The 23,766-nt window shown below is 55.7% G+C and overlaps 3 protein-coding genes across 3 annotated transcripts; 2 read left to right on the plus strand and 1 right to left on the minus strand.

Moving 5' to 3' along the window:
* Positions 1–5,367: 5,367 nt before the first annotated feature.
* On the minus strand, positions 5,368–6,267 carry TSSK6 (testis specific serine kinase 6). The gene has a single exon (XM_007116975.2). The coding sequence runs from the start codon at positions 6,196–6,198 to the stop codon at positions 5,377–5,379; it is 822 nt and encodes a 273-aa protein (XP_007117037.1). The 5' UTR covers positions 6,199–6,267; the 3' UTR covers positions 5,368–5,376.
* Positions 6,268–6,960: 693 nt separating this feature from the next.
* NDUFA13 (NADH:ubiquinone oxidoreductase subunit A13) lies at positions 6,961–14,719 on the plus strand. Its single transcript, XM_007116978.2, has 5 exons — positions 6,961–7,147; positions 12,349–12,427; positions 13,781–13,852; positions 14,249–14,318; positions 14,526–14,719. Exons 1-5 carry the CDS (start codon positions 7,054–7,056, stop codon positions 14,643–14,645), a joined length of 435 nt encoding a protein of 144 aa, XP_007117040.1. The 5' UTR covers positions 6,961–7,053; the 3' UTR covers positions 14,646–14,719.
* Positions 14,720–15,251: 532 nt separating this feature from the next.
* Positions 15,252–23,591, plus strand: YJEFN3 (YjeF N-terminal domain containing 3). Its single transcript, XM_028499161.2, has 6 exons — positions 15,252–15,367; positions 19,231–19,339; positions 21,199–21,309; positions 21,546–21,659; positions 21,739–21,889; positions 23,335–23,591. The coding sequence occupies exons 1-6, from the start codon at positions 15,252–15,254 to the stop codon at positions 23,538–23,540; spliced, it is 807 nt and encodes a 268-aa protein (XP_028354962.2). The 3' UTR covers positions 23,541–23,591.
* The last annotated feature ends 175 nt before the right edge of the window (positions 23,592–23,766 follow it).

The raw sequence follows: 23,766 nt of genomic DNA on the forward strand, positions 1-23,766 counted from the left end.
GTGCACACGCGTGTGTAGAGGGGGTATGCTGCTCCTTACTTCAACCCCGGCCCTGGGTTTCCTATCCATGCAGTTAGGGACTTAACTTAAAATCCTTATTTTGTAGGGCCACCTTCTTCGAATACACTGCTGCAACATTCTAATAAAGGCTCATTTAACCGCCACCGCCCCCCCCCATGTTGTGTGACTATCAGTGTTTAGAGGACATTTTTGACATGCCATAGAACTAGTTTTCCAAAGCATTCTAATTTTTTGTTGTGTAAAATCCTAAATTTCTCATTGATTTTTGTTTTGAGTACATAATGTAGATGGGCTGAAGGAGGGGAGGGCAGGAGAAGGGTGGCTTTCATTCCAAGATCCAGGGATTTGGGGGAAAGGGGAAATTGACCTTCAGGAGGGGTGGGGGAGCGGGGAAGGGTGTGTTTTTACACCAAAAAATCAAGAGTATGCAAGCATTTCTATTCCTCTCATTTTTCTGTGTGCCTGGCAAATAAATACCTGTCTTATACTACTCTGAGCTGTTAGCTCTCTCTGTTCAATGACATGGGCCAAATTTTCCAAATCCTCCAAGAAGGAGTGCCCGCTGGCCTCCCCTGAAAACTGACCTCAGTCCTATGCAGCAACTCAGGCGTCTGGGCCAAGGTCACCTCTGCACTGGGGGTGCACCATGGTTGTTGCACCCCCGCGGGGGTTGACTGGGTCTGTGATTCCAGGGCTCAAACTGAGCCACTTGCATTGGCCCCGAACCCTGTCCCCATCAGAACCTCACTCTCCACTATGCTCAGGAACCACCTCTCCTCACCTCACCTGGCCAGACTTCTCCAGGCTGTTGACTAGGCCTCGTGAGTTCAGTACAAACTGACCGCCACAGGCGGAGGACGGGATGGCCGGGCCCTGACCCTGTCTCTGCCTCCTGCAGCCCAGCATTTGCAGGAACATTCCCATAGTAGAACATACTGTGACATAAATGTAGCTTTTTAAAAGGGGGTCAAGAAGGTGAGATGCCTTAATCTTTATTCATTTCTACTGTCTCAAAACTTCTATCTCCCCCCTTTTTTCCTTTAATTTCCCCTTTGTAGTGTATAAATTCTATAAGCCTCAAGTGCATGGTTCTGTGATGAAATTTATAATGTTGCAAGAAAAGGCATTAAATACCTCTCTGAATACGGGAAGGATATTAACATTAAGGGTATTCTCCCAGCCCTAAAGCCCACCCCTCAAAATTGGCTACAGTTCTGGGAGTTTGTAGGCTGAGAGGATCTGGTTCCCAGGAGAACCAGAGAATGTGGGAGCCCCCAGTCTCAAATGACAATTGTAACTGCCTGGGAATCTGTGACAGGAACCCCCGATGGCAACTGGAAGCTATTCAAAACGTCAGCTGTTCTGTGGACTCGGGTGTGGGGTTCACCAAGCTCACTTCCCCATCTGAAGTGGCTGCCTGTGTGGGCCCGAGTGTGCACGTGGATTCTTGCACAGATAACTGTGCGTCCACTTGGAGCTGCCCACGGCTCTGGCCATCCTGACCATGTCATGGGGACTCCAGTCCTCAGTGTCCCATGTGTACTGTTGGGACCCACACTTTTGACAAGGTCAAGAGTGGCCTTTCCCCAGGGGGCGGGGAGTGGGGGCGGGGGGCGGGGCGCGCCTCTGGTCCTGTCTGTACTATAAGATCTTCAGGAAGCAAAAGCTCACTTCAGTGCAGAGGGAATGAAAGAGGCGACAGTACACCCCTGCTGCATCCTGTGGCTCCTGTGTCCCACAAATCACTCTCCTGTGGGCGGAGAGACACGGGGAGGAGTTTTCTATATAAATAATACATTATCATCACAGGGGTGTAAATAATGGGAAAGACAGTCCTTGCTGCTCTGCCGTAGGGTTTTTCTTTGATGCCTAGTTATGCTGCACATGGCGTTGGCCTAAAGAACTTGGACTGAGCTTTTTTTTTTTTTAAAGGACAGCTAAAGTTTTATAATCCTTAACAAAGAAAGTATAATAGTCACACTAGTGTAGGGTATTTGGGAGGTGGTTTGTTTTGGTTGGGGGGAGGAGATTGTCACTTGTATTTATTGTGACTCTAAGTCTTTGAAAATAAATGTTTAAAAAAATAATCTCCCACCAAACCGGAACAGAAGTTCCAGTAAACAAAGACGCTGGAATCAATGGCTATACATTGTGTCATGAGGAAGTTTTAGAATCTGAAGGACAATAAAGAAATGGATGATGTGTTGGCTGTATTTTTTTTGTCCTCCTCTCAGCCCTGGTATCCCACGTTGTTTTTGTCGCGGCTCTGGGGCAGCTTGGAAACTTGGGAAGGGACAGCAGGGTGACCCTTTGTTAACGGGGAAGCAAAGGAGAGGACACCTGCTTCTTGGGCTTCTTTCAGGCCTCACTTGTCATGGGTATTTAGTCTTCCCCCAACTGGGTTCCGCAGCCTTGCTTCTGGGCCTCCATTCCCACCAGAACCTGGGGCTTTGTGGCCCGTTTACCCACAGCGCTAGGGGAGTGCAGTGAGAATGCAGTGGGTTTTGCCCATTGGCCTGGCTCCTAGCCATCACCAGCCTCCATCCCAGAGTGGTGGGCTTTTCTGGATTGGCACGGCATTGGGTGTCTGCTGCAGGACATGATGTTGCAGGTGTAGATTCTAAGCACAGAGGGTGGGAGCCACCCGGCTGGCTCCGAAATGAACAATTTCTGGTGAAAATTTGTTTTTAGAGGTTGACACACTTTCAAAATTTTATTCACAAAAATGAGACTTGTAAGCACTTTGGTGAATTCCAATGTGCAGTAAACGTCACCGTGTTTTCCTAGGTGCTTTATTTATGTATTATGCTGTTTCTTGTTATTGGGGCATCTCTACCTCAAGACTCCCCAGTGGCCATGACTAGCCTGGGCAAGGCATAGAACTGGTACAAGACATGACTGAAATTAAACCCAACCCTGTCGTGCTCCACCCGCGACACATACTGACTGGTGCCCCACACCCCGACACTGGCTGAAAGAAGCCCACTTCCGGGGTTCCACGGCCAGCCTTCAAGTGAGTCTTTGCTGGATTAGGCACAAGCTCCTCCGTGGATGGAGGGCAAGTCTCATGCATCTTCTCCAGCTAACAAATGGGACACCAGCCCTGGTCCCTGAGACCTTGTCCCCTCTGAACTGAGTTGTGGGTGTGGCCGTGAGGCAGGAGGACCCCAGGCCCATTGCTTACACAGATCAATCAGTGGACAGAAAAAGGCATGTGCCATGCCCCAGGCATTGGGATCACACCTTGAGACAGGGGTGAGGAGGGAAAGAATGGGGTATCAAGGGAGGTGACCTTTTTAGGCCAAGTCTTGCATGAAGGGAGGGGAAAAGTGGTGCAGGGAGTGGGAGCAGCCTGTGCAAAGCCTCGGAGGTGAGACCAAGCAAGGCAGGTTGAGGACAAAGGAGAGTAGTATGGCTGGACCTTGGGGGCAAGGGGAAAAGGATGTGGGTTTTATTCTGAGTGAGCAAGTCATTTCCCCTTTCTTAGCCTGTTTCTTCCTCTGCAAAATGAGGGGGTTGGGGCCACAGCCTATTTGAAGGGAGTGAGGGGAGAGGTGGCACATAATCCCCAGGGCACCTGAGAGCTATGGAGGGTGAGGGAGCAGGGGTGGGGTATGGTCAGACCCATAAATGACCACCCTCCTCAGGTACTGTGGGGCTTGGGTGGAGGCAGGTAGGATAAGGGCCTAGGGAGAGGTTTCCCATACACCCCAAATGACAACAGCCACTGTCACTAAACCCAGTAACCTCATCACAGGCAAAATAACCCCCAATCTCCCCCAGACCCTGTGGGGTCCCTCTCCAGATACCAGACACACACCTTTTACCTCTCCACCTCCTTTCCCTCTCCATTCCAGCTACAGGAGTTCCTAGCATTACTCAAACACACCAGCTCCATCTTGTCTTGGGAACACTTGGAACACTCCTTTTGCTGTTTCCAACGTTTGATTCCTTCTCGGCTCAGCTCAAACGTCGTTCCCTTCAGTCCCTCCTTGCTCACCCCCACCTGGCATTTAGCAACAACTTACAATTATTTTATTTTCATGCTATTCGTTTATTTTACTTTTCACTTGCTCCCTTCACTGACAGCAGGGATGAACCCAAGCCATTTGGCTGAGTCCCAGAGCCTGGCACACAGCAGGCGCTCAAAAAAATGCATGAATGAACAGAGTACAGAATGAACCCCGTCAGACAAATGCCCCACCCTCGACTCTCCCCCGAGGGTCTTAACCCTTACCAAGGAAGGGACCTTCACTAAGGAGAGCTTCCACCACCTCCCCACCCCACTTCAGACATATCTGGGTGCAAATCCTGCCTGTTCTTGGTCAAGTGATACCGGTGTGGGCATCAATTTCCTTTTTTTTGGGGGGGTGGGTACGCGGGCCCCTCATGTTGTGGCCTCTCCCGTTGCGGAGCACAGGCTCCGGACGCGCAGGCTCAGCGGCCATGGCTCACGGGCCCAGCCGCTCCGCGGCATGTGGGATCTTCCCGGACCGGGGCACGTACCCATGTCCCCTGCATCAGCAGGCGGACTCTCAACCACTGCGCCACCAGGGAAGCCCTCAATTTCCTCTTTTGCAAATGCTGTTTCTGTAGGGACAGGCGCCCCCCGCCCCTTGCTGTTCCATCCTTAAACACCAGAAGGGTGCTGGGGTTCTTGCTCCCTAGTCCAGCACCTCCATTCCCAGGACCATTACGACGCCAGGGACGACTCCAAAGCCCCTTCGAGTCTACCCAAGATGGGGAGCCCGAAAGGTCTGGGTTCGAATCCTTCCAACTCCCTTTTCAGACCTGTAGCAAGAACCTCCACAAGCCTTTCTCTAAAAGGGGGCGCCCGCGCCTGCCTTCTCCCGGGAAGCGATCCCCTCCCCCCAGCTCCGTAAAAGGGGGCCGTCGCTAGAGCCAGGTGCGAGAAAGAGCGAGTTTATTGCAAGTTCCAAGGTGGGCAGCGCCTGGAGCACGCCGTCCCTCATCGGCATGCGCGGCTGGCTGCGGACAGACGCCCTCCGCGCGCGTCCGCTCGCTAGCAGCTTCTCCAAGCAGCCAGTGCCCGCCGCGTAGCGGTCGCTCATTTAGCACGGGGGCAACGTTTCCCTCTCCTCTCGCCCAGCCCCTTCCCGGGGCCTTCTGTCGGGGAACCGAGGAAGCGCACGCGCCCTTCTGCTCTTGGGATCGTGGTGGAGGAGCTGAATTCCAAACGGGGGAGACTGCCGCCCCCGGCGTCGAAGTGGGAAAGGGGAAAGGGCGGGTGCGCAGTGGCGCGCGGCGGCTTCGCGGAACTCCGGAAGCGCGCTTCTTGCGCGTGCGCTGCGCAAGAAGTGCTCGGAGCGGCGGGAATGGTGGGAACCCCGGCTTCTAGCTGGAGTCCCCCGAACGCAGCCAGCAGTTGTGCGCTACTTGGCTTGCGGAGGGCCTGGCCGACGGGCTGAACTGCAGCAACTCGGCTATTAGGGCCTTGCAGCGCTCAGACAGCTCGAGGCCATCGGGGTAGAGAACGCCGCGCTTCTGACGCCGGGGCAGGCCGGCGATGTCGGAGTCGTCGAAGGGCATACACCCGGTGACCATGACGTAGAGCACAACACCCAGGCTCCATATGTCGTACTTCTTGGGGTCGTAGGGGATGCCGAGGAGTACCTCGGGCGACGCGTAGGCGGCCGAGCCGCAGTAGGTGGTGCTCAGGTCGGGGTAGCCATGCGCCTGACGGCCGAAGCCGAAGTCGGTGAGCTTGACGCGGCGTTCATCAGGGCTCAGCAGCACGTTTTCGCATTTGAGATCGCGGTGCACCAGGTGGTGGTCGTGCAGGTAGCGCACAGCACCGGCGATCTGCGCGAAGAGGTCGCGCGCCTGCCCCCCGGGGATGCGCCCTTTTCTCTGCACGGCCTGCAGTAGGTCGGTGGCGGCCGCCTCCATCACGATGTACAGCTTCCCGTTGCACACCTCGATGAACTCGAAGACGTGCACGATGTGCGGGTGCCGCACGCCCCGAAGGATGGACAACTCGCGTGGCAGGAACTTGTTGACGAAGTCTGGCGGCGCGCGCCGCCGGTCCACCACCTTGATGGCCACCGTGCCCTTGTATTTCTTGGACGTGGCCACCTTCACCTTGGAGTAACTGCCCTCGCCTATCGTGCGGCCCAGCTTATAGCCGAGTTCGCTCAGAAGTTTGTTGCCCGACATGGTGGCGCCTGGGGCGCGTGGGGAGCAGGAGGCGGCTGCTGTCGGTGGGCGGCCGGACTCCGATCTCGGGCCTAACCCATGGCGCTTGGCACCTGCACACCCGCACCCCCATGTGCCCACTCCCGGGCCCCCACCGCCGCGGTGCCCTTTATTGCCTAGGTAACAATTTCTGCCTTGTGAAGTGACCGTGGGCGTCACCCCGCCTCGGGGTGGGGGGTGGGGGCCCAGACCCCGCCCCGTGGTGCCCCCCAAGGCCCTAGGGCTTTGTGACTCATAATCACTCTGAATGGTCCAGTTCCCGATGAGAGGACACTAGCAAGGAGTCCCGACCACCACCGGGAGTGGAATCCGTGCTTGGGATTGGGGCGGCTCCTCATGAGTCCGAATCTGAGTAGCAGCCGTCCCCCAACTTCGTGTACTCAGCCCTGACCCTGTGGAGCCCTGGGCTGCCCACAGGGCCCCCCGAGGGGGAGAAAATGGGGAAGAGACCTGGCTCCCTCGGGAGCCTGAGGTTTCTAACTGGCCTGCACATCGCCCCAGAGGGAAGGTGAATGGGTGGTCCTTTGGTGCAAGGACCCTGGCGACCGGACGGGCTGCAGGCTTTGACACCGACTGAGCCACGCCCCATGTGGGAGGAGAGAAAATAAGGACTCTACGGCCGCAGCTGGAGCGTGCAGTCGATCCCGGGCCCAGCTATCCGAGCTCTCCCATGCACTGGGGTAAGTAGGTGCACCAGCGCCCTAGGTTTCGCAGCCGGGTTCGAGACCGGCGCGGCAGCTTCCGCCACACTCATCATGGCGTTGGTCGCCGTTGCGCAACTTCCTCCCGCAACCGGAAGTGCAGTGTCGTGTAAGCATGGCGGCGTCGAAGGTGAAGCAGGATATGCCCCCGGTTGGGGGCTACGGCCCTATCGACTACAAGCGGAACCTTCCGCGTCGGGGACTGTCGGGTCAGTGTCGCCCTGCGCCGGGGTGTCAGGGTCTGGGCCTTCTGGGCGCCGCGGCGGGGTCGGGACGTCGGGGAGTGTAGCGGGCCTCAGTTTCCCTCTCCATAAGACGGGGGGCGGAGTTCCAGGATCCCCAACAGCTTCAGTACTAACAATAACGACAGCTGCTGCAGTTTGTCGAGCATTTACTAAGCCCTTTGCCAACTCGGAACAGCCCAAGAGGTCGGTCCCGTTAATTATTCCCATTTTACAATTGATGAAACTGAGGTTAATTTAGCCCGCGCCGCGAGCCTTCCGCCACGTTCCGGTTTCACAGGTGGGGAAACTGAGGCCCGAGAGAGGATGCGACCTCCCAACAGGGCCACCCAGAGCAAAGCTGGGGCCGAAACCCAGAATACCGAGGGAATTTAAAAGATGTTCGGGAAAAAAAAAAAGAAGATGTTATGTGCAGTGGCTCCTCGCTGGTGGCCCCCAACTTCAGGCTATCCCAGAATTATGTGTTCTTAAAATTGTCAAGGGTTCTAAGTAACGTTTTAAAATTTTTTATTGTGTTCAACACAAAAAAATGTAAGCGAGAAAGTAAAAGGCGCCCATACTCTGCACCCAAGGATAACAGAGAAATACAAAAAATGTAAAACGAGTTAAGAATGAATACTTTGCTGCAAGTCATTGAACTTTACATTTAACCGTGCGCATGTTATGCAAATTATGCCTCAATTAAAAAGCAAAAAAATTAATGGGCATGGTTTCAAAAAAAAAAAAAGTTATAATTCAGGCAGTAGAAGAGTTACTGTCAGGTGAAGACTCAGGTCTTCCCCTTCCCCTTCTTGGCTTTTTTGTAATCCAGAGCAAAGGTTGGCAAACTTTTTCCGTAAAGAGCCAGATAAATAGTTCGTGCTTTCTCTGCCAGATGGTCTTTATCCACTATTGCTGCTTTTTTTTTTACAACTTTGCAAACCTAAAAGTGTCCTTAGTCCAAGGGACATACAAAAACAGATTACAGACTAGATTTGGCACCACATGGGCACTCGACTCTAGACTCATTCCTAGATTCAACAAATATAAAGCGATCTGAGCCTCTTAACACCCAGGTCAGTGCACTCCTCGGGTGTGTGGCATGAGGTCTGTTTATACATGGATAGTTCTGTGACTAGGCTGCAGACCAGGCTGCAGAAGGACCCTAGCCCTTGGGTCTCCCTGGGCTTCCCACAGTCAGCATCTCTTTCATTTTTAAGTCACAAATGTGGCCCATATCCCGGTCACTCTTCCAGCAGTGCCTCCCATGTGCCTCAGATACCACCGATTGGGGTTGGGTCTCCCATCACAGCCCTTGACACCAACTTTCATTGCAGCACGTACAGACCCACCCCAGTCTTTCCTGGTTGCAGAAGGGTGAGGAATATAAGACCACACTCCTTTCTGGGATGTGGTCTTTGTTTATGTACCTGCATTTAGTAATTGTTGAGTGCATCCGTGGTGCTGGGCTCTGTCCTGAGGAGCTCACTGTTTAGCTGAGGAGACAGACACATCACTCCATAATTTCCCATTGTGGTCAGTGCCGAGGCCCAGGATAACTGGGGCTTGCTTTAGCCAGAATGGGCGGAAGGACCTCTCTGAAAAGGATTTCCCCAGGCAGAGGGAACAGTAAATGCAAAGGCCCTACAGTCTGTCTTGCACCCTGCCCTCATCTTCTGTCCTCCAGCCTTATCCACAGCTGCCCTCTCCCAATCAGTCTTGCTCTCGTCAAGGCACCGTGTCCCCAAGCCTGACACCAACTCCCCTTTTCTCTGCCTGGCCCACTCAGCGCCAACATCCCAGAACATGCCAAGCTGGCTCAGGCTGCCTTTAATCCACGCTGCTACCGAAGTGACTGCTACCCCCACCTTTTCCCTTTATCTCTCACCCCCAGCTCTCCTCTCTCCACTCCCACCTGCACCCAGTGAGTGGCCCTTTCTTTTTTTCTGGTATCTTTAACATTTTTATTGAGATTCGCATGCCATACCGTACAGTTCACCCGTTTCATGAGTACAGATCACCACTTTTTAGTCTATTCACAGTTATGCAACCATCGCCATGATCTAAATTTACAACATTTTCATCACCCCAAAAAGAAATGCTCTACCTGTTAACAGTCACTCCACATTCTCTCCCAGCCCCTGACAACTACTAATCTGCTTTCTGTCTCTATGGATTTGCCTCTCATATAAATGGCATCATTCACTCTGTGTCCTTTTTGTGTGACTTTTCTCAGCATGTTTTTAATGCTTATGTTGTAGTGTTTCAGTGCTTCATTCTTTTTTATGGCTGAATAATATTTTTCTATGGATGGACCACATTTTGTGTGTCCATTTACCACTTGTTGGACATTTGAGTTGTCTCCACCTTTTGGCTGTTACGAACAGTGCTGCTGTGAACATTCCTGTACAGGTGTCTGTGTGAACATGTTTCCTTTCTCTTAGGTGGAGTGGAATTGCTGGGTCATATGGTAACTCCCCATTTAACATTGTGAGGACTTGCCAGACTGTTCCCAAATTGGCTGTACCATTTTACGTTCCCACCTGCAATGTACGGGAGTTCGAATTTTTCTGCATCTGGACAACACTAATTACATTCCATTTAAAAAACTTTTAGCCGTCCTAGTAGGTGTGAGGTGGTATCTAGTGTGGCTTTGATTTGCATTTCCCTAGGGACTAACGATGTTGAACATCTTTTCATGTGTTTATTGGCCATTTGTGTAGCTTCCTTGAAGAAATTTCTATTCAAATCCTTTATGCATTTTTAATTGGGTGGTTAATCATTTTATTATTGAGTTTTAAGAGTTCTTTATATATTTTGGATACCATTCCCTTATCAGGTATATGATCTGCAAATACTTTCTTCCAGTCTGTGGGTTGTCTTTTCAGCTCATTGATGGTGTCATTTGCAGCACAAAAGTTTTACATTTCAACAAAGTCCAATTCTATTTTTTTCTTTTGTCACTTGTGCTTCTGGTGTCATATCTAAGAAACCGTTGCCTTATCCAGGGTCACAGAGAATGACTACTCTGTTTTCTAAGAGTTTTATGTTTTAGCTCTTAGTACATTGAGGTCTTTGATCCATTTTGAGTTAATTTTTGTGTATGGAGGGAGGGAGGAGCACACTTCTTTTGCATGTGGCTATCCTGTTGTCCAATTTGCTAAAAAGACTGTTCTTTCCCCATTGAATTATCTTGGCTCCCTCGTCCAAAATCAATTGACCATAAATGTGAGGGTTTATTTCTGGACTCTCAGCTCTGTTCCATCAATGTACATGTCTATCCTTATGCCAGGGCACACTGTCTTGTACACACAGCTGCGTGATAAGTTTGAAGAGTCCTCCAACTTTGTTCTTCTTTTTCAGAATTGTTTCAGCTATTCTGGTCCCTTGCATTTCCATATGAATTTCACGATCTGCTTGTCAATTTCTGCGGGACTGTGGGGGGAAGGTTGGGATTCTGATGGGGACTGTTGAATCTGTACCTCAGCTTGGGGAGTGCTGCCATCTGAACAATGTTAAGTTCCGATCCATGAACGCAGGATGCGTTTGTATTCATTTAGGTCTCCTTTACACGTGGCCCGCACCCGCTTCCGGGCATGCCCCTCGTTGGCCTCTCCCACCAGACTGGCAGCTCTGGAGGCACAGACACCCCCTGAGGGCCTGGGGCCTCGGCCTCACCACTGTCAATGAGGAATAGATGAGTTAGAGCTGCATCATCTTAAAGGCCACTTTACCTTAGTCTTGGAATTTATCTTACAGATGGGCCCACACATGGGTGCCCAATGTTGAGGGCAAGAGGTCCTCACAAAGACAGTCTCTCAGTCTTTCCCTGGGGCTGGGTCGGAAGAAGCAGCCCCCGGCCTCTCTGCAGCTGTTGCAAGTAATGGGCAGCTCTGATGAAACACTCCCACCCAGTGGAAAGAACGTTGAGTGCCCAGCGCAGGTGGTCAGCCATTGCGGGAGAGCCGTGGGTGCACTAGGGACTGGTCCTGGGCCCTCAGCCCTCTCAGGAGAGGTCCTACTTCTGAGCACAGGAACCAGGGTGCCCTCGCTACCTTGTCCCCCATAACGTGGAAGTGCCTTACCCTGAGCTCATGTTTTTAACAGGTTGAACTAAAGGGATTAAAAAATTGAGCCAGTTTCTCATTTATCTCTGGGTCCAACAGAGGTGCCAGAGGAGCCTTGTGCTGGAGACGAGCTGAAGAAGAAAGAGCCCCCACTTTGTCCCCCCCATGAGTCCCAGGAAGTGGCTTTACCCACCATTTGCCGGTCCTTTACTGGGTGTTAAATGGAGCTCGGTCTGACTGAGTTTGTCCCTTCATCCCAGCAACCACGAGTTCTGTCCAGAGGAGAGACTGAGGCTTGAAAGATGAGGTGGTGCGGGACGAGCCAGCCCCAGCCAGGCCCCAAGCGTCCAGACCTCCCTGAAGACCCCAGCAGGCCCACGGCCTGTCAGTCAGAATTACAGCACAGGTGCCCACGGGTTCTCAGTAAATATTCATTTCAGCCTCTGTCTCCTGGGGTCCCGGGAAGGGGCTCCACTCCACTGGGCCGGGAGGAAGCAGCACCTGGGAGCCCAGGGGGTGGCTGGGCAGCCCCTGCAGGGCACTGCCTGCCTCCGGCAGCCCCATCCAGCCCCCTGTGGGCAGCACACAGGGAGGGGGCCCAGGCAGCCGGGACCTCCGTGGAGCTGGGACCCAGCGTGGACACTGTCCTTCCCCATGGGGACCAGTTGGCTGAGGGGAACCAAACAACCTTCTAGTCAGTGGCGGGGCCAGGGCCACCCAACCATAAACGTTTAGGCCCTCAGGCCCTCTCATAGTCTCTGCCCGGCCTGTACCTTCCAGGAACCCTGGCATGGGGGCAGAGGTGTAGCAGCCTCGCAGCCTGGTGTCCTTGCCCGCAGAGTGGGTGAATGGGATAAAGAGTGGGCTGCAGCTGCGGGGGAGGGGGTGTCCAAGGGAGGAGGCCAGTGGACTTTCCACAGAGACAAAAAAAAGTAGTCTGAAAAAATAGGCATTAGAGATGGTACCGGCCATCTCTGGCAGGGGGTTCATGAGGGCTTTTGCCTTCTCCCTCATTCATGTTACTGGAGTATTTGCACAGTGAGTGGGTTATGCTTGAGGAGAAGAAAGGACAAGGTGGCCTGTGCCACGTGCAGGTGCTGAGCAGCGCCCCTCTCCCCACAGGCTACAGCATGTTCGCCGCTGGCATCGGGACCTTGCTCTTTGGGTACTGGAGCATGATGAAGTGGAACCGCGAACGCAGGTGGGCCCTGCGCTGGTGAGGAGGGGAGGGTGGGGATGTGTGCCTGTGGACTTAGTGTACCTCGGGGCCCTTTGTCAACTCCTCAGGCCTCAGGGAGTGCAGGCCCTGACACAGCAAGTCCATTTCTGGGCTTTACTCTCAAGGAATGACTGACTAGTAAGCAAGAAGCTCGCCGCCAGATGTTTGCTGGGTGCCCTTGACCTCCACCACTGGGTACCCTAGGGTCCACGTTAGCATAGCAGAGGTGGAGGTGGAGGGACAGGCCCGCGATGCACTCTCTTAGTGGGTTTTTGTCTTTTTGTGGGTGGTGACCAGGCAATGATGATATGAAGGCTTAAAAAGCAGATCATGCATGCAAGACAGTGGCTGGGCCAGCCGTACAGGGCCTGAGGGACCCAGGTCTGCAACAGCCTTGGTTGGGACTCAGGCCGCCTCTGAGCTTGCCGAACGCCCCACCATGTGGCTCCTTCTCATTGGCTCTCAACGAGCTAGGCCCCCCCACCCTCTCCCACTCTGTGTCCTTAGCACCCACCTTGAGCTTGCTCACCCTCAGCACAGGCGGTGCTGGAGAAGGCCTAGCACGTGGAGGGCGTTCAACATTGTTGAGTGAACTCAGGAGCACCTGGTGGGTGCTGGACGCTAGGGCCGCCACACTGGACAGGCAAGACCAGGCCCAGTCTCCCAGATGGACCCAGTAGTAACCACAGTGTGAGACTGTGGTGAGGGCAGCAGCCTGGAGCGAGGCTGCTACCCTGGGTCCTGGGGGAGGGGGAGGGGGTGGGAGGCTTGAGGTGGGGGCTGAAGTTCACCCAGACCCTTCCTTGTGCTGCTGTGAGATTTCTGGTGATGAGGGAACAGGGCCGGAGGCCACTCCCTGGACCACATCACTGGGCATTGCTCTCCGCCCCCCCGCCAGCACGGATGGGGCTGGTGGCTTGGAGATGCCAAAAAGCAGGGAGAAGAAAGGAGCTGCCCATGATGCTTGCTCCCCCATGGTTATTTTGCAGTGAAAGGGATGTGATTTTGTAAAGTCCAGAACCCCATGATGAACGTTCCCCACAGTTCACTGCAATCATCAGGCCCGGGCTATTTTTAGGATTTAGAAAAAAGTTTTGAACTGAAAAGAAAGTGTGAAGCCAGCAGTCTTGTGGACTGACGCCACCTGTGTCAACTGCATGCCCCCCCCATCCCCTGTCTCAGGCTGCCGGTGGGCAGAGCCCACTGCCCAAGCCCTTCCCCCTTGCTTGCCTCTCCCCAAAACCCCTTTCCAGGGTAATGCATGTCCAAGGGCCTCATCATCTGCCCCCCATCCCACCATGGTCTGATCTGAGTGTTGGTTTTGGGATTTCACAGGCGCCTGCAGATCGAGGACTTCGAGGCCCGCATTGCACTGATGCCTCTGTTGCAGGCAGAGAAAGACCGGAGGTGTGCTGCTGGGGCCAGGGTCGGGAGGTTACAGGCCTGAGTGCTGCAGCCTGCAGCGTGGGATAAGGCCAGAACACACATGGGGACCGACAGCCATGACCTTGTACATGGCTCCAGGGGATGCCATCGTCCTTGGAGAGGGCCCCAAACTTGATTTGCAGCAGAGACACAAGAGAGAATGGAAGGGCTTCTGGAGGAGGGGGCATTGGGGCCGGGCAGGAGGACAGTAAGAGTTTGCCAGTGGAAGAAAGGAAAGAAGAGGGGTCAGCATGTGCAGGGTTGAAAGCTGCAGGAGGTGATGGGGAGGTGGAGCAGGGACAGGTTTGGCAGGTTTGTTAGGCAGGGGCCCCTCAGGGTGCTCAGGCCTGTCCCCCACCTCCCACCCTGTCCCTGCAGGGTTCTCCAGATGCTTCGGGAGAACTTGGAGGAGGAGGCGATCATCATGAAGGACGTGCCGGATTGGAAGGTGGGTCCTCAGCAGGAAGGGCGGGGGTCTAGGCCACTGCAGAAACACAGAAAACCTGGGGCCGAGGGGTAGTGGGTGTCAAGTGCCAGAAGGGGAAGGCAGTTTTGGGTGTAGGCACAGTGGCTGCCAGGCCTGGTGGGGTCCCAGCAGGCTGCATGGGCCTAAGGGGTTAGCTGCGACGCCACCCATACCCTTCTGTCCCCGCAGGTGGGCGAGTCCGTGTTCCACACAACGCGCTGGGTGACCCCCACGATGGGCGAGCTCTACGGGCTGCACGTGAACGAGGAGATTCTCCGCGCCGCCTATGGCTTCATGTGGTACACGTAGGCTCCTGTGCCCCTCAGACCACTGGACCCCTACTCCCTCCCTGCCAGGAGAGAATAAACGCTCTGGAGACTGGCCTGCCTGTGTCCTAGGGACTGAGTGATTGGGGGTTGGGGGCTACGGGGTGTCACAGGAGGTACAGGGACTAAGCAGAAGATGCCAATGGGATGGCCCCTGGATCACCCTTCAGCGTCGGCTACCAAATATGCCTGGACTTTTTCCTACCTTTGTTGAAACCCTGCTTGTCAGCAGCCAACCCCTTCAGACTGGGGGGCTTCTCCGACTGGGTACAGGGTGGGTGGATGACCTGCATAGGAGAGCACCGGGGTGGAGAGGGGCGCAACAGAGGCGGGTCCCCTCGCTCCTAGGCCAGGATCCCATACCAGGGGTAACTGGCCCATCGCGGCCCCTCCAGACTTTGTTTTCCTGCCAATATTCGCAACTCTGCGATTCCCGCTGTCCTCTGAGGCAGCTTCATTCCTGGCGCAGTGGGGTTAAGTCCACTTGCACCTACCGACCAACGGCTGTGCACAGCGCCTTCGCGGTGTCTCCTGATTGGCGGACACACAGGGTGGGCGGGAGGAGAGAGGACGCCCCCTCTGCCCAGGGATGCACTTAAAAGGCTGTGGTGGTGGTGGCTGCCTGCGTGCCCAGATCACCTCCGCCATGAGCAGCGTGTCTGGCCCGGACCTAGCGGAGGCACCCGAGGAGCGGTGTTTCCTCAGGTCAGCCGGGAAGAGGGACGGGAGGCTGGGGCATGGCTGGAAGAGGGCCTGGGGGACCAGGGGCTGCAGATCAGGGGCAAAGGCATGGCCGGGATGGGGGGCGGGGAGAATCCCAGGCCCATCCCGCATTTCACTGGAGAGACTTAAGACTGCGGCTGCAGCTGCCGACACCTCCAAAGCTGCGTTGCCAGGGAAACGGCATCTGCAGCAGGCCCGCCCCTCATGAATTACTCATCAGCACCACTGGTCGCTCCCCCATTACCCACAGCCTAAGCAGGGCCCGCCTCCCCTTTCCATCTTTCCCAGGGACCCTGGAGCCCATGCCCCTTGTCCCCCATCCGGGAAGAGCTGAGCTCTTTTAGCTCCTCAAATGCTCACACCCTCCTTGATAGTGCACCTGCTACTAACCCCTTGTTCAGAGAGGAAAACTGAAGGCTGGGGAGGGAAGCCACTGGCTGAGCTAGGGCTAAAGTGATTTTTAAATACATGGGGCCACTTGCCAGTGGGGTCTGGAGCTGGCAGCTGTGGTTGTGCCTTCCACCTTGTCCTAAGTCATCCTCTTGTGTCCTTCTCTAATCGCTTGTGACATGGGACCCCAAGCAGGACTGTAGACCTCACTGTAAACCAGACCCCACAGTCCTTTGTGCGCCACCTGCCCACTGTCCACTCAGCCCCTCTTCTCAAGGCAGATACTGTGCAGTGACTGGCTGATGTCCAGACTCAGCGAGAGACCCAGCACATGCTAGGCAGGGGGAAGAAAGTGTTCTAGAAGCTGGAGCTGTGACTTCACCTGGTGTGGGGGATGGGGGGGGCCTCAGATGCCAACTAAGGAGTGACGGGGTGCTGTGTGTTGGGTGGGAGTGGAACACGGGGAGAGGAGGCTGAGATGGGAGACATAATGGGGGCATGTAAGTAAGGTGAGGAATTTGAATATTCTCTGAATACTGGGGACCCGTAAGAAGGTTTGGGACAGGGGGTGGTGAAATCTGGTGTTCAAGTTTGCAAAGCCCCCTCGGCTTGTGTTGAGTTTGGGGGGATGTGACTGCAGTAGGCAGCCAGGTGAGCAGTGATGAAGGGCTGGTAGGCAAATCCCGGGGCCTCACAGCTCCTCTCATCTGGGGGCTGAGGTTGGGAGAAGCAAGAGGCACCCTCATAAACTGAGCACCGCCCCCCCAGTCCCATAACAGTACTGCCCTATCGCCTCCCCTGCCCAGAGCAGCTGCTGCCCCTACCCTCAGGCTCCTAAGCCTGGACTGCCCTCTGCCTGTGGAGTCCCGGTTATCTCCAGTGACCGGTTAGGCAGGAAGATAAGGTTCCAAGTGGAGGCCAGAGGCCAAAGCTTTGGAACAGAGAAAGAAGAGGAGGAATGGATGATCCTCCCACAGCCCTCCGGGGGGGTGCAACAGAGGGGTCACAAGATGAAGATAGAGGAATGAGCCATATTCTGCCTGCCTGCCTGCCTGCCTGTGCTGGGTCTTTCTTGCTGCTCGCGGGCTTTCTCTAGTTGCGGCGAGCGGGGGCTACTCTTTGTGGAGGTGTGTGGGCTTCTCATTGCAGTGGCTTCTCGTTGCGGAGCACGGGCTCTAGGCGCGCGGATTTCAGTAGTTGTGGCTCGCGGGCTCTAGAGCTCAGGCTCAGTAGTTGTGGCGCACGGGCTTAGTTGCTCCGCGGCATGTGGGATCTTCCCGGACCAGGGCTCGAACCTGTGTCCCCAGCACTGGCAGGCGGATTCTCAACTGCTGCGCCACCAGGGAAGCCCCGCCACATTCTTAAAGCGCCTTCGACATTCTTTCCCGGGAGCTGGGCCGGCCTGTCCTGGGGGCGCTCTTCATCTGGCCCCACCATGAGCTCTGTTTCCCCACCCGGTCCTTCAACCTCCTGCAGCATCAGCCGCAGACAACCTGGGAGTTGAATCTGGCTCTGCTCGCTGGGGTGACAAGGCATGTCACCTTGCCCTAAGCCTCCATCTTCCCCATCTGTGTGGGACCCTGAAGTATCTTTCTGACCAAGTTTCTCAGCCTCGCTCTCTCTGCCTCTCTTCTGTCCCTTGAACCTGCCAAGTTCATTTCCACCACAGGGCTTCGGCCCTCACTGTTCTTGCCACCTGGATTACCTCCCACAGCACTCCAGGCCAGCCCCTCCAGGAAGCCCTCCCTGATTCCCCATCGCATAGCAATGCTTGCTTCCCACCTCCACGCCTCCTGCTGCCTGGCCTGGTCACGCTGCGCAACTGGCTAGAAGGCTGTGGTCTCCTGCTCACAGAATCAAGAAAAGGAACCTCAGGATTCATCCCAACAAACCTCTGCCCATCTGTACGTCTCCCTCTGCTTTGCTCACACCCCATCCGTGGCTCTGGAGACAGACAACAAGGGTAGAAGGCTTAGTTTTCCAACTTGCTTCCTACATGACTCTGGGCACACCATTTTATTTATCTGACTTGTTATATGTTCTTCCAACTCTCTGGGCCTGGTCCTTTTATGATAATAATGATAATAATTATCATAATAACAATTATTATTATTATCATTACATTCTAGGGTGTGCTGAGCTGGGGACAAGTGCCGTTCCCCAGCTGGAAGGGGTCCTGGCTACGGGAAGCTGGCATCAGGCTATAGACCCTGCCCAGCTGCTCCAGCCCCTGATTCTGGAGTAAGGAACGTCTTCCAGTCCTCAATGCCAGCCAGCTCTTCCTCTCTGTAGCCACCAAGCCCAGACCAAGGCCAGCTTGGGCCCTGCTCTTTGAAGGGCCCAACACTTGGTTTAATGCTCTGCCATCACCATTTAAAACTCTTAATAATTATTGATCAAGGGGCCCCACATTTGCATTTTGCACTGGACGTCGAAAATGCCTGTCCTGCCTTCTCTTTTGCAAAGGAGGAAGCAAGGCTCAGAGAGATGAGACGGACCTCAGTCACTCACTGAGCTGGGGGCTGAGCTTCACCTCAAGCAGTTTGGCTCCATTTCTCTGGCCACAATTATTGAATTTTATCACTGTCCCTGAAGAGGGATCACCAATGAGTCTCTTAGCTGCAGGCGCCACAACCACCTCTCCATGTGATCCATCAAACTCTGCTGCCTTGGACTTCCCTGGTGGCGCAGTGGTTGAGAGTCTGCCTGCCAGTGCAGGGGACACGGGTTCGAGCCCTGGTCCGGGAAGATCCCACATGCCGTGGAGCAACTAAGCCCGTGCGCCACAACTACTGAAGCCCGCGTGCCTAGAGCCCGTGCTCGGCAACAAGAGAAGCCACCACAATGAGAAACCTGCACGCCGCAATGAAGAGCAGCCCCTGCTCGCCGCAACTAGAGAAAGCCCGCACGCAGCAACGAACACCCAACGTGGCCAAAAAAAACAAAGCAAAACAAAACTCTGCTGCCTTTAATACCCACCTCCCCCAGGCACCCCCAGTCCAGTTGACCTCCAGTGTCCTAGAATCCTTTCAGTGGTTTTACACTGCCTGAAATCCACGCGTCACCCCCAACAACTAAGTCCTTCATGCTCTATTCCCCCCTCTGGGTTCCTCTTGCCTTGGGGGCTGGGGGCATCTGGGTGAGGCTCTGTATCATCCATGCTTTGGGGCAATAGAACCAACATGCACTGCCATACACTTCTTCTACCACCAGAGGGCTCCCGCGCCTCAGGCTTGTGCTCAAAACGCCCGCTGCCTTCCAGGCTTCCGTTCAACGGTGTGCACGATGGATGAGGAAACGGAGGGAGGGTCTTCGGCTCTGGGCACGGGGTGGGGGTGGCATCCGGGCCTGGCTCGGAACATTGGTGGCACATTTCTGGCTCCAGCTGAGTCTCTGTCTCTAAGTCTTTCCGTCTCTCTGTGTCTCTGAGCATCTCTCCCCACTCTGACCCCCAGCACAGCGGAGGCAGCTGCCCTGGAGCGGGAGTTGCTGGAAGATTATCGCTTCGGGCGGCAGCAGCTGGTGGAGTGGTGCGGCCATGCTAGTGCCGTGGCTGTGACCAAGGTACCTGACCCCTGATCCTCAACCTTGACCCCAACCAGATGGCCAGCCCACCAGAGTGGAGGCCTAGCTGCATGACCCCCATGGCCAGGATGGTCATTTCTGCCCTCAAGAAGCCCCTCTTTGCTTGGGGCCACCCCAGCCCATCACTCAGATGGGGAAACTGAGGTCCAGAGAGGATCATCACTGGCCCAGGCCAGGGTGTTAATGAGCGTCAGGACAGAGACGGGGGTCCCCACAGACGTGGAGGCAACCACAGAGATGGGTCTGGGGCCCTTGACTGCCTGCCTCTGCCACCTCCTGGGTCTTGAGCAGAGGGGACGTCAGTTCCTGAAGTCTGAGCACCCGCAAACAACTCCCAGCCACAGGTGGGGGAACTGAGGCCCAGAGGTGGGGAGGGGTCTGCACAGGGCCCTGGGGGGTTGGAAGTAGAGCTATGTTTGGCTCTGGAGCAAACCCCCAGGCCTCGAGGTGCCTGCAAGAATAATAGCAATGACGATACTACTGTCCAGTGTTTCGTGTCATGTTGCCAAACCACGCTGGGCCTCAGTTTCCTCCTCTGAAAAAGGGTAATAAACTGACACCAATAAATAAACACAAATGCCTTAGGAAAGTGCCTGACTGAGTCAGGGCTCCAGCAGGTAACCCTTTTCCTCTTCCTCCCCTTCTTCCTCCTCTTCTTATTACCACTGTATACTTTTTAAAAAAACTTAATATCTTTCTTTATGGGGACTCAATTGTCTTTTAACTTAAATGTTGCTAGTTCCAAGTGAAACAGATCCTGAGTGAGATGCTCAGAGGAAAAGAGATCAATGAAAATCAAAGCCACAAAAGCAAACCCAGTGTAGTAAACTCACGCCAGGCCATTGATGACCAACCTTCCAGTTTTTGCGCTGAAAGCTCTGCGTTTGTCCCTCGGTCCTAGCCAGCTGGATGTTATCACCCTCCCCGACTTGGTTGCGGGTCTGGGGCTCTGGGCATGGCGTGGTGGGGTCATAGGTAGGACCAGGTTGGGTCAGGACCTTGCTGAGGCCCTGGGGAGGAGACTCAAAAGGGAAATAACTTTCCCCCTGTGTGGTTGGAGGTTAGAGCATAGTTGGGCCCCCCGGAGCCTCCCTGGGCCTGGTAGAGACCCCACAAGCCTGTCGGAGCCATTGTTACTCCCATTCGATAGAGGCTGGGGAAGGAGAGTGAGCTGAGGCCAAGCAGAGAGTCAGGGTAGGGCTGAGACTCTTAGCTTCTGCGTTAAAGAGAGGGAGATACACAGAGACACAGAGGAGAGTCTGAGAGATACAGAGACGGAGAGAAAGAGAGACACAGAGGCGAAGACAGAAACGAGAGAAACAGATGAGGAGAGACACGTAGAGAGTCAGAGAGATACAGAGAGAAAGACAGGGAGGTGAAGACAGAGGCCAACAGAGAGGGACAGACGGAGAGAGACAGGGTATGGCGCGTTGGAAAAATACCCCCCTCCCCTACTCCCCCCAGCTTTGGGGCCTCCGGCAGGGACGGAGGGACGGAGGCCTGGAAACATGAGCGGTGGGAGGGGCAGCCACTGCAGTGGAAAAAGGTGGAAGAATGTCTGCAACTCAGGCCGAGAATAAACAAACCGCATTCTGGGCTCGAGTGGTGGCAGGAGGCACGTTTTTCTGCTTGGGCTTGGCAGAGCCTGAGGCAAGGACTCTGGGTCTCCAGCAAGGAAACTGAGGCCCCCCAGAGGCCCCGGCCCCTCTCCTCCCATCCTGTCCTCTTGCCTCCAGGCCCGAGCCCTATCCCATCCTCTACTCCAGCCCTCAGTTTCCCCACTGGAGTGAGGAGAGGTTCCGAACGCCACGCCTTTGCCTTTGCTGTGCCCCTGCCAGGTGTTCCCTTTGCCTGCCCACTCCCGGAAGCAGAGGACGGTGCTAGTGGTGTGCGGCCCGGAGCAGAATGGGGCAGTGGGGCTGGTCTGTGCCCGGCACCTGCGGGTGTTTGTGAGTAGCAAAGATTTCCTTGGCCTCCCAGGGTCACGCTCCCAACCCATCCTTGAAAAACAATTGCTTCCTCCTCTTATTAGTGTCCCAGGGGGAGGATGAGGCATGTCAGGTTACAGAATATGCCCAGTGCTTGTGCCAGGCAGTGTCTGCTGCCTGGTACCCAGATCTGGGGACAGAGGCCCCGTGGGGAGCCTGGGAGGGCCGCAGTGCTGAGCCCTTCCCGCTCCCCGCAGGAGTACGAACCAACCATCTTCTACCCGACACGCTCACTGGACCCACTGCACCGGGACCTGACTACCCAGTGTGAGAAGATGGACATCCCCTTCCTGTCCTATCTGCCCACGGAGGTCAGCTCGGGTGGCAACTGAGGGGGTTGGTGGGGGACAGTGCCCCAAGATCGCCCCCTGACCCTGCCTGCCCTCCCAGGTCCAGCTCATCAACGACGCCTACAGGCTGGTGGTGGACGCCGTGCTGGGCCCCGGCGTGGAGCCGGCCAAGGTCGGGGGCCCCTGCATGCGTGCGCTGGCCACGCTCAAGCTACTGTCCATCCCCCTCGTGAGCCTGGACATTCCCTCAGGCATGTCAGGTGGAGCGGGGGGCATGAGGACCTGGAGGGCTTGGGTGGAGGCCCCTGTACCCTGGCTTCTGGTGGTCCCAGCCTGTCTGCCCGCTCTGAGCCTCAGTTTCCCCAGCGTGGATGGATCCTGCGCTCTGCGTGAGGCTGAGGGTCATGTCCATCCCTCGGATGGGCAGTGCCCAGGCTGGTGCCCATGTGACCCTGGGTCCCCTCCCCCCTACACCCAGCACAGTGTGCCTGCTGCCCACCCTGGCCCAGTCACCCGGGGCAGACATGAGCTCACTCGGCAAAGGCCCTGCTCGTCCTGGCCACCGCCCCAGGCCTGTTGGAGCCATTAGGCAACGGGCAGAACGGAACAAACAGCTGCTGGGCAGCCAGACCCTCCATGGGGGTGGCCAGACTCAGGGGGACATCACCTGGCTTACAAGACCCCAGGGTCATACCAGCAGGATGCCACAGAGCTGGGGGTGGTGTCTAAGGGAGGAGGTGGTCTGAGGGGACAGACTGCAAGCTCATGTCTGAACAGATAGCCTTGGACAGAGAGGGTCTCCCTGTTAGGTCAGAAGGGGTTCTTAGCGGCCCCTAGTCTGAGGGTGGAGGCTAGGGTCAGAGAAGGAAGGATTAAAGTCAGAGGGAGGAGGCTTGTAGTTAGTGGCCCCAGACAGGTCAGAGGTAGGAGAGAAGGCAAGGCCCCTAGTTTGAAGGTGGAGGCTCATTTGAGGGATGGCAGAGGCTACAACCCAATGAGGGAGGGGGCAGGGTCCTGCCAAGTCAAAAGGCAAGATCTAGTCTGAAGGTGAAGGCAGGGATGTCAGGTCCTAGGGAAGAGTCTCCAGTCAGAGGGAGGAGGGTGGCTGCTCAAGGTGGGAGGGGCGGGGGGCACATCTTGTCAGAGGCAAGAACCTGGGGCAAAGAGACAGGTCTGATGGGGGAGGCTTGCCGGAGGATGGTGGCAAGTCTGTCCCCTGAGTAGAGAGTGGGGATCTGGGAGGAGGCTGGGAGGTCTGGGTGGAAAGAGACTTTAGTTTAAGTAGGGGAGCTCAGGATTGATAGGGAGGGAGGTATATAGAGACAGATGCCGGGTCAGAAGGCAGATGCATAGGTCTGATTGGGAAAGGGCAGCAGGTAGAAATGAGGTCGTCTGAAGGCAGAGCCTGAGTCAGATGGAGGAGGAAGACTGGGCAGCAGGATGGGAGCAGAGGTAGACAAGTATGAGGGCAGAAGCTCTGGTCAGAGGAGGGAAACATCCTCGAGGAGCGGGGAGAAACTGGCCTGAAGGCAGAGGCTCAGTTTTATGCGAGGCAGGTCTGACCAAACTCACGGGTCAGTGCAGAGGCTGTGTCTGATGGGGAAGGGGAAGTGGGTGAGGGGGCGGCAGGTCTCTTGTCTGAGAGCCAGCACCCCTCCCAGCTCCTGATCCCCGCCTCCCATCCTTCCTCCCTCAGGCTGGGACCCAGAGACCGGCGGCGACGCCGAGGACGGGCTACGACCCGACGTGCTCGTATCGCTGGCGGCGCCCAAGCAATGCGCCGGCCGCTTCTCAGGGCGCCACCACTTCGTGGCCGGCAGGTTCGTGCCCGACGACGTGCGCCGAAAGTTCGCTCTGCGCCTGCCGGGGTACACGGGCACCGACTGCATCGCGGCGCTTTGACAGCCACCCGTGCCCACGCAGCTTGGGCCCGCGCCAATAAACACACGTACCACCGCCACCTCGCCTGGGCCTCCTCTGTGCGCGGGGTCTGGCACGGGGGTGGGGAAGCTCAGGGACCACCGGTCCCCTGGTGGCCCCAAGGCGGGAGGGACGGAGGGCAGACGTAAATGGGACTTCCCGCTGGCCTCGGAGAAAACTGGAGCCAGAAGAGTGGAGGGGAGATTCA

This window comes from Physeter macrocephalus, chromosome 2 (assembly GCF_002837175.3).
Source record: "Physeter macrocephalus isolate SW-GA chromosome 2, ASM283717v5, whole genome shotgun sequence".
NCBI classification, from domain to species: domain Eukaryota; kingdom Metazoa; phylum Chordata; class Mammalia; order Artiodactyla; family Physeteridae; genus Physeter; species Physeter macrocephalus.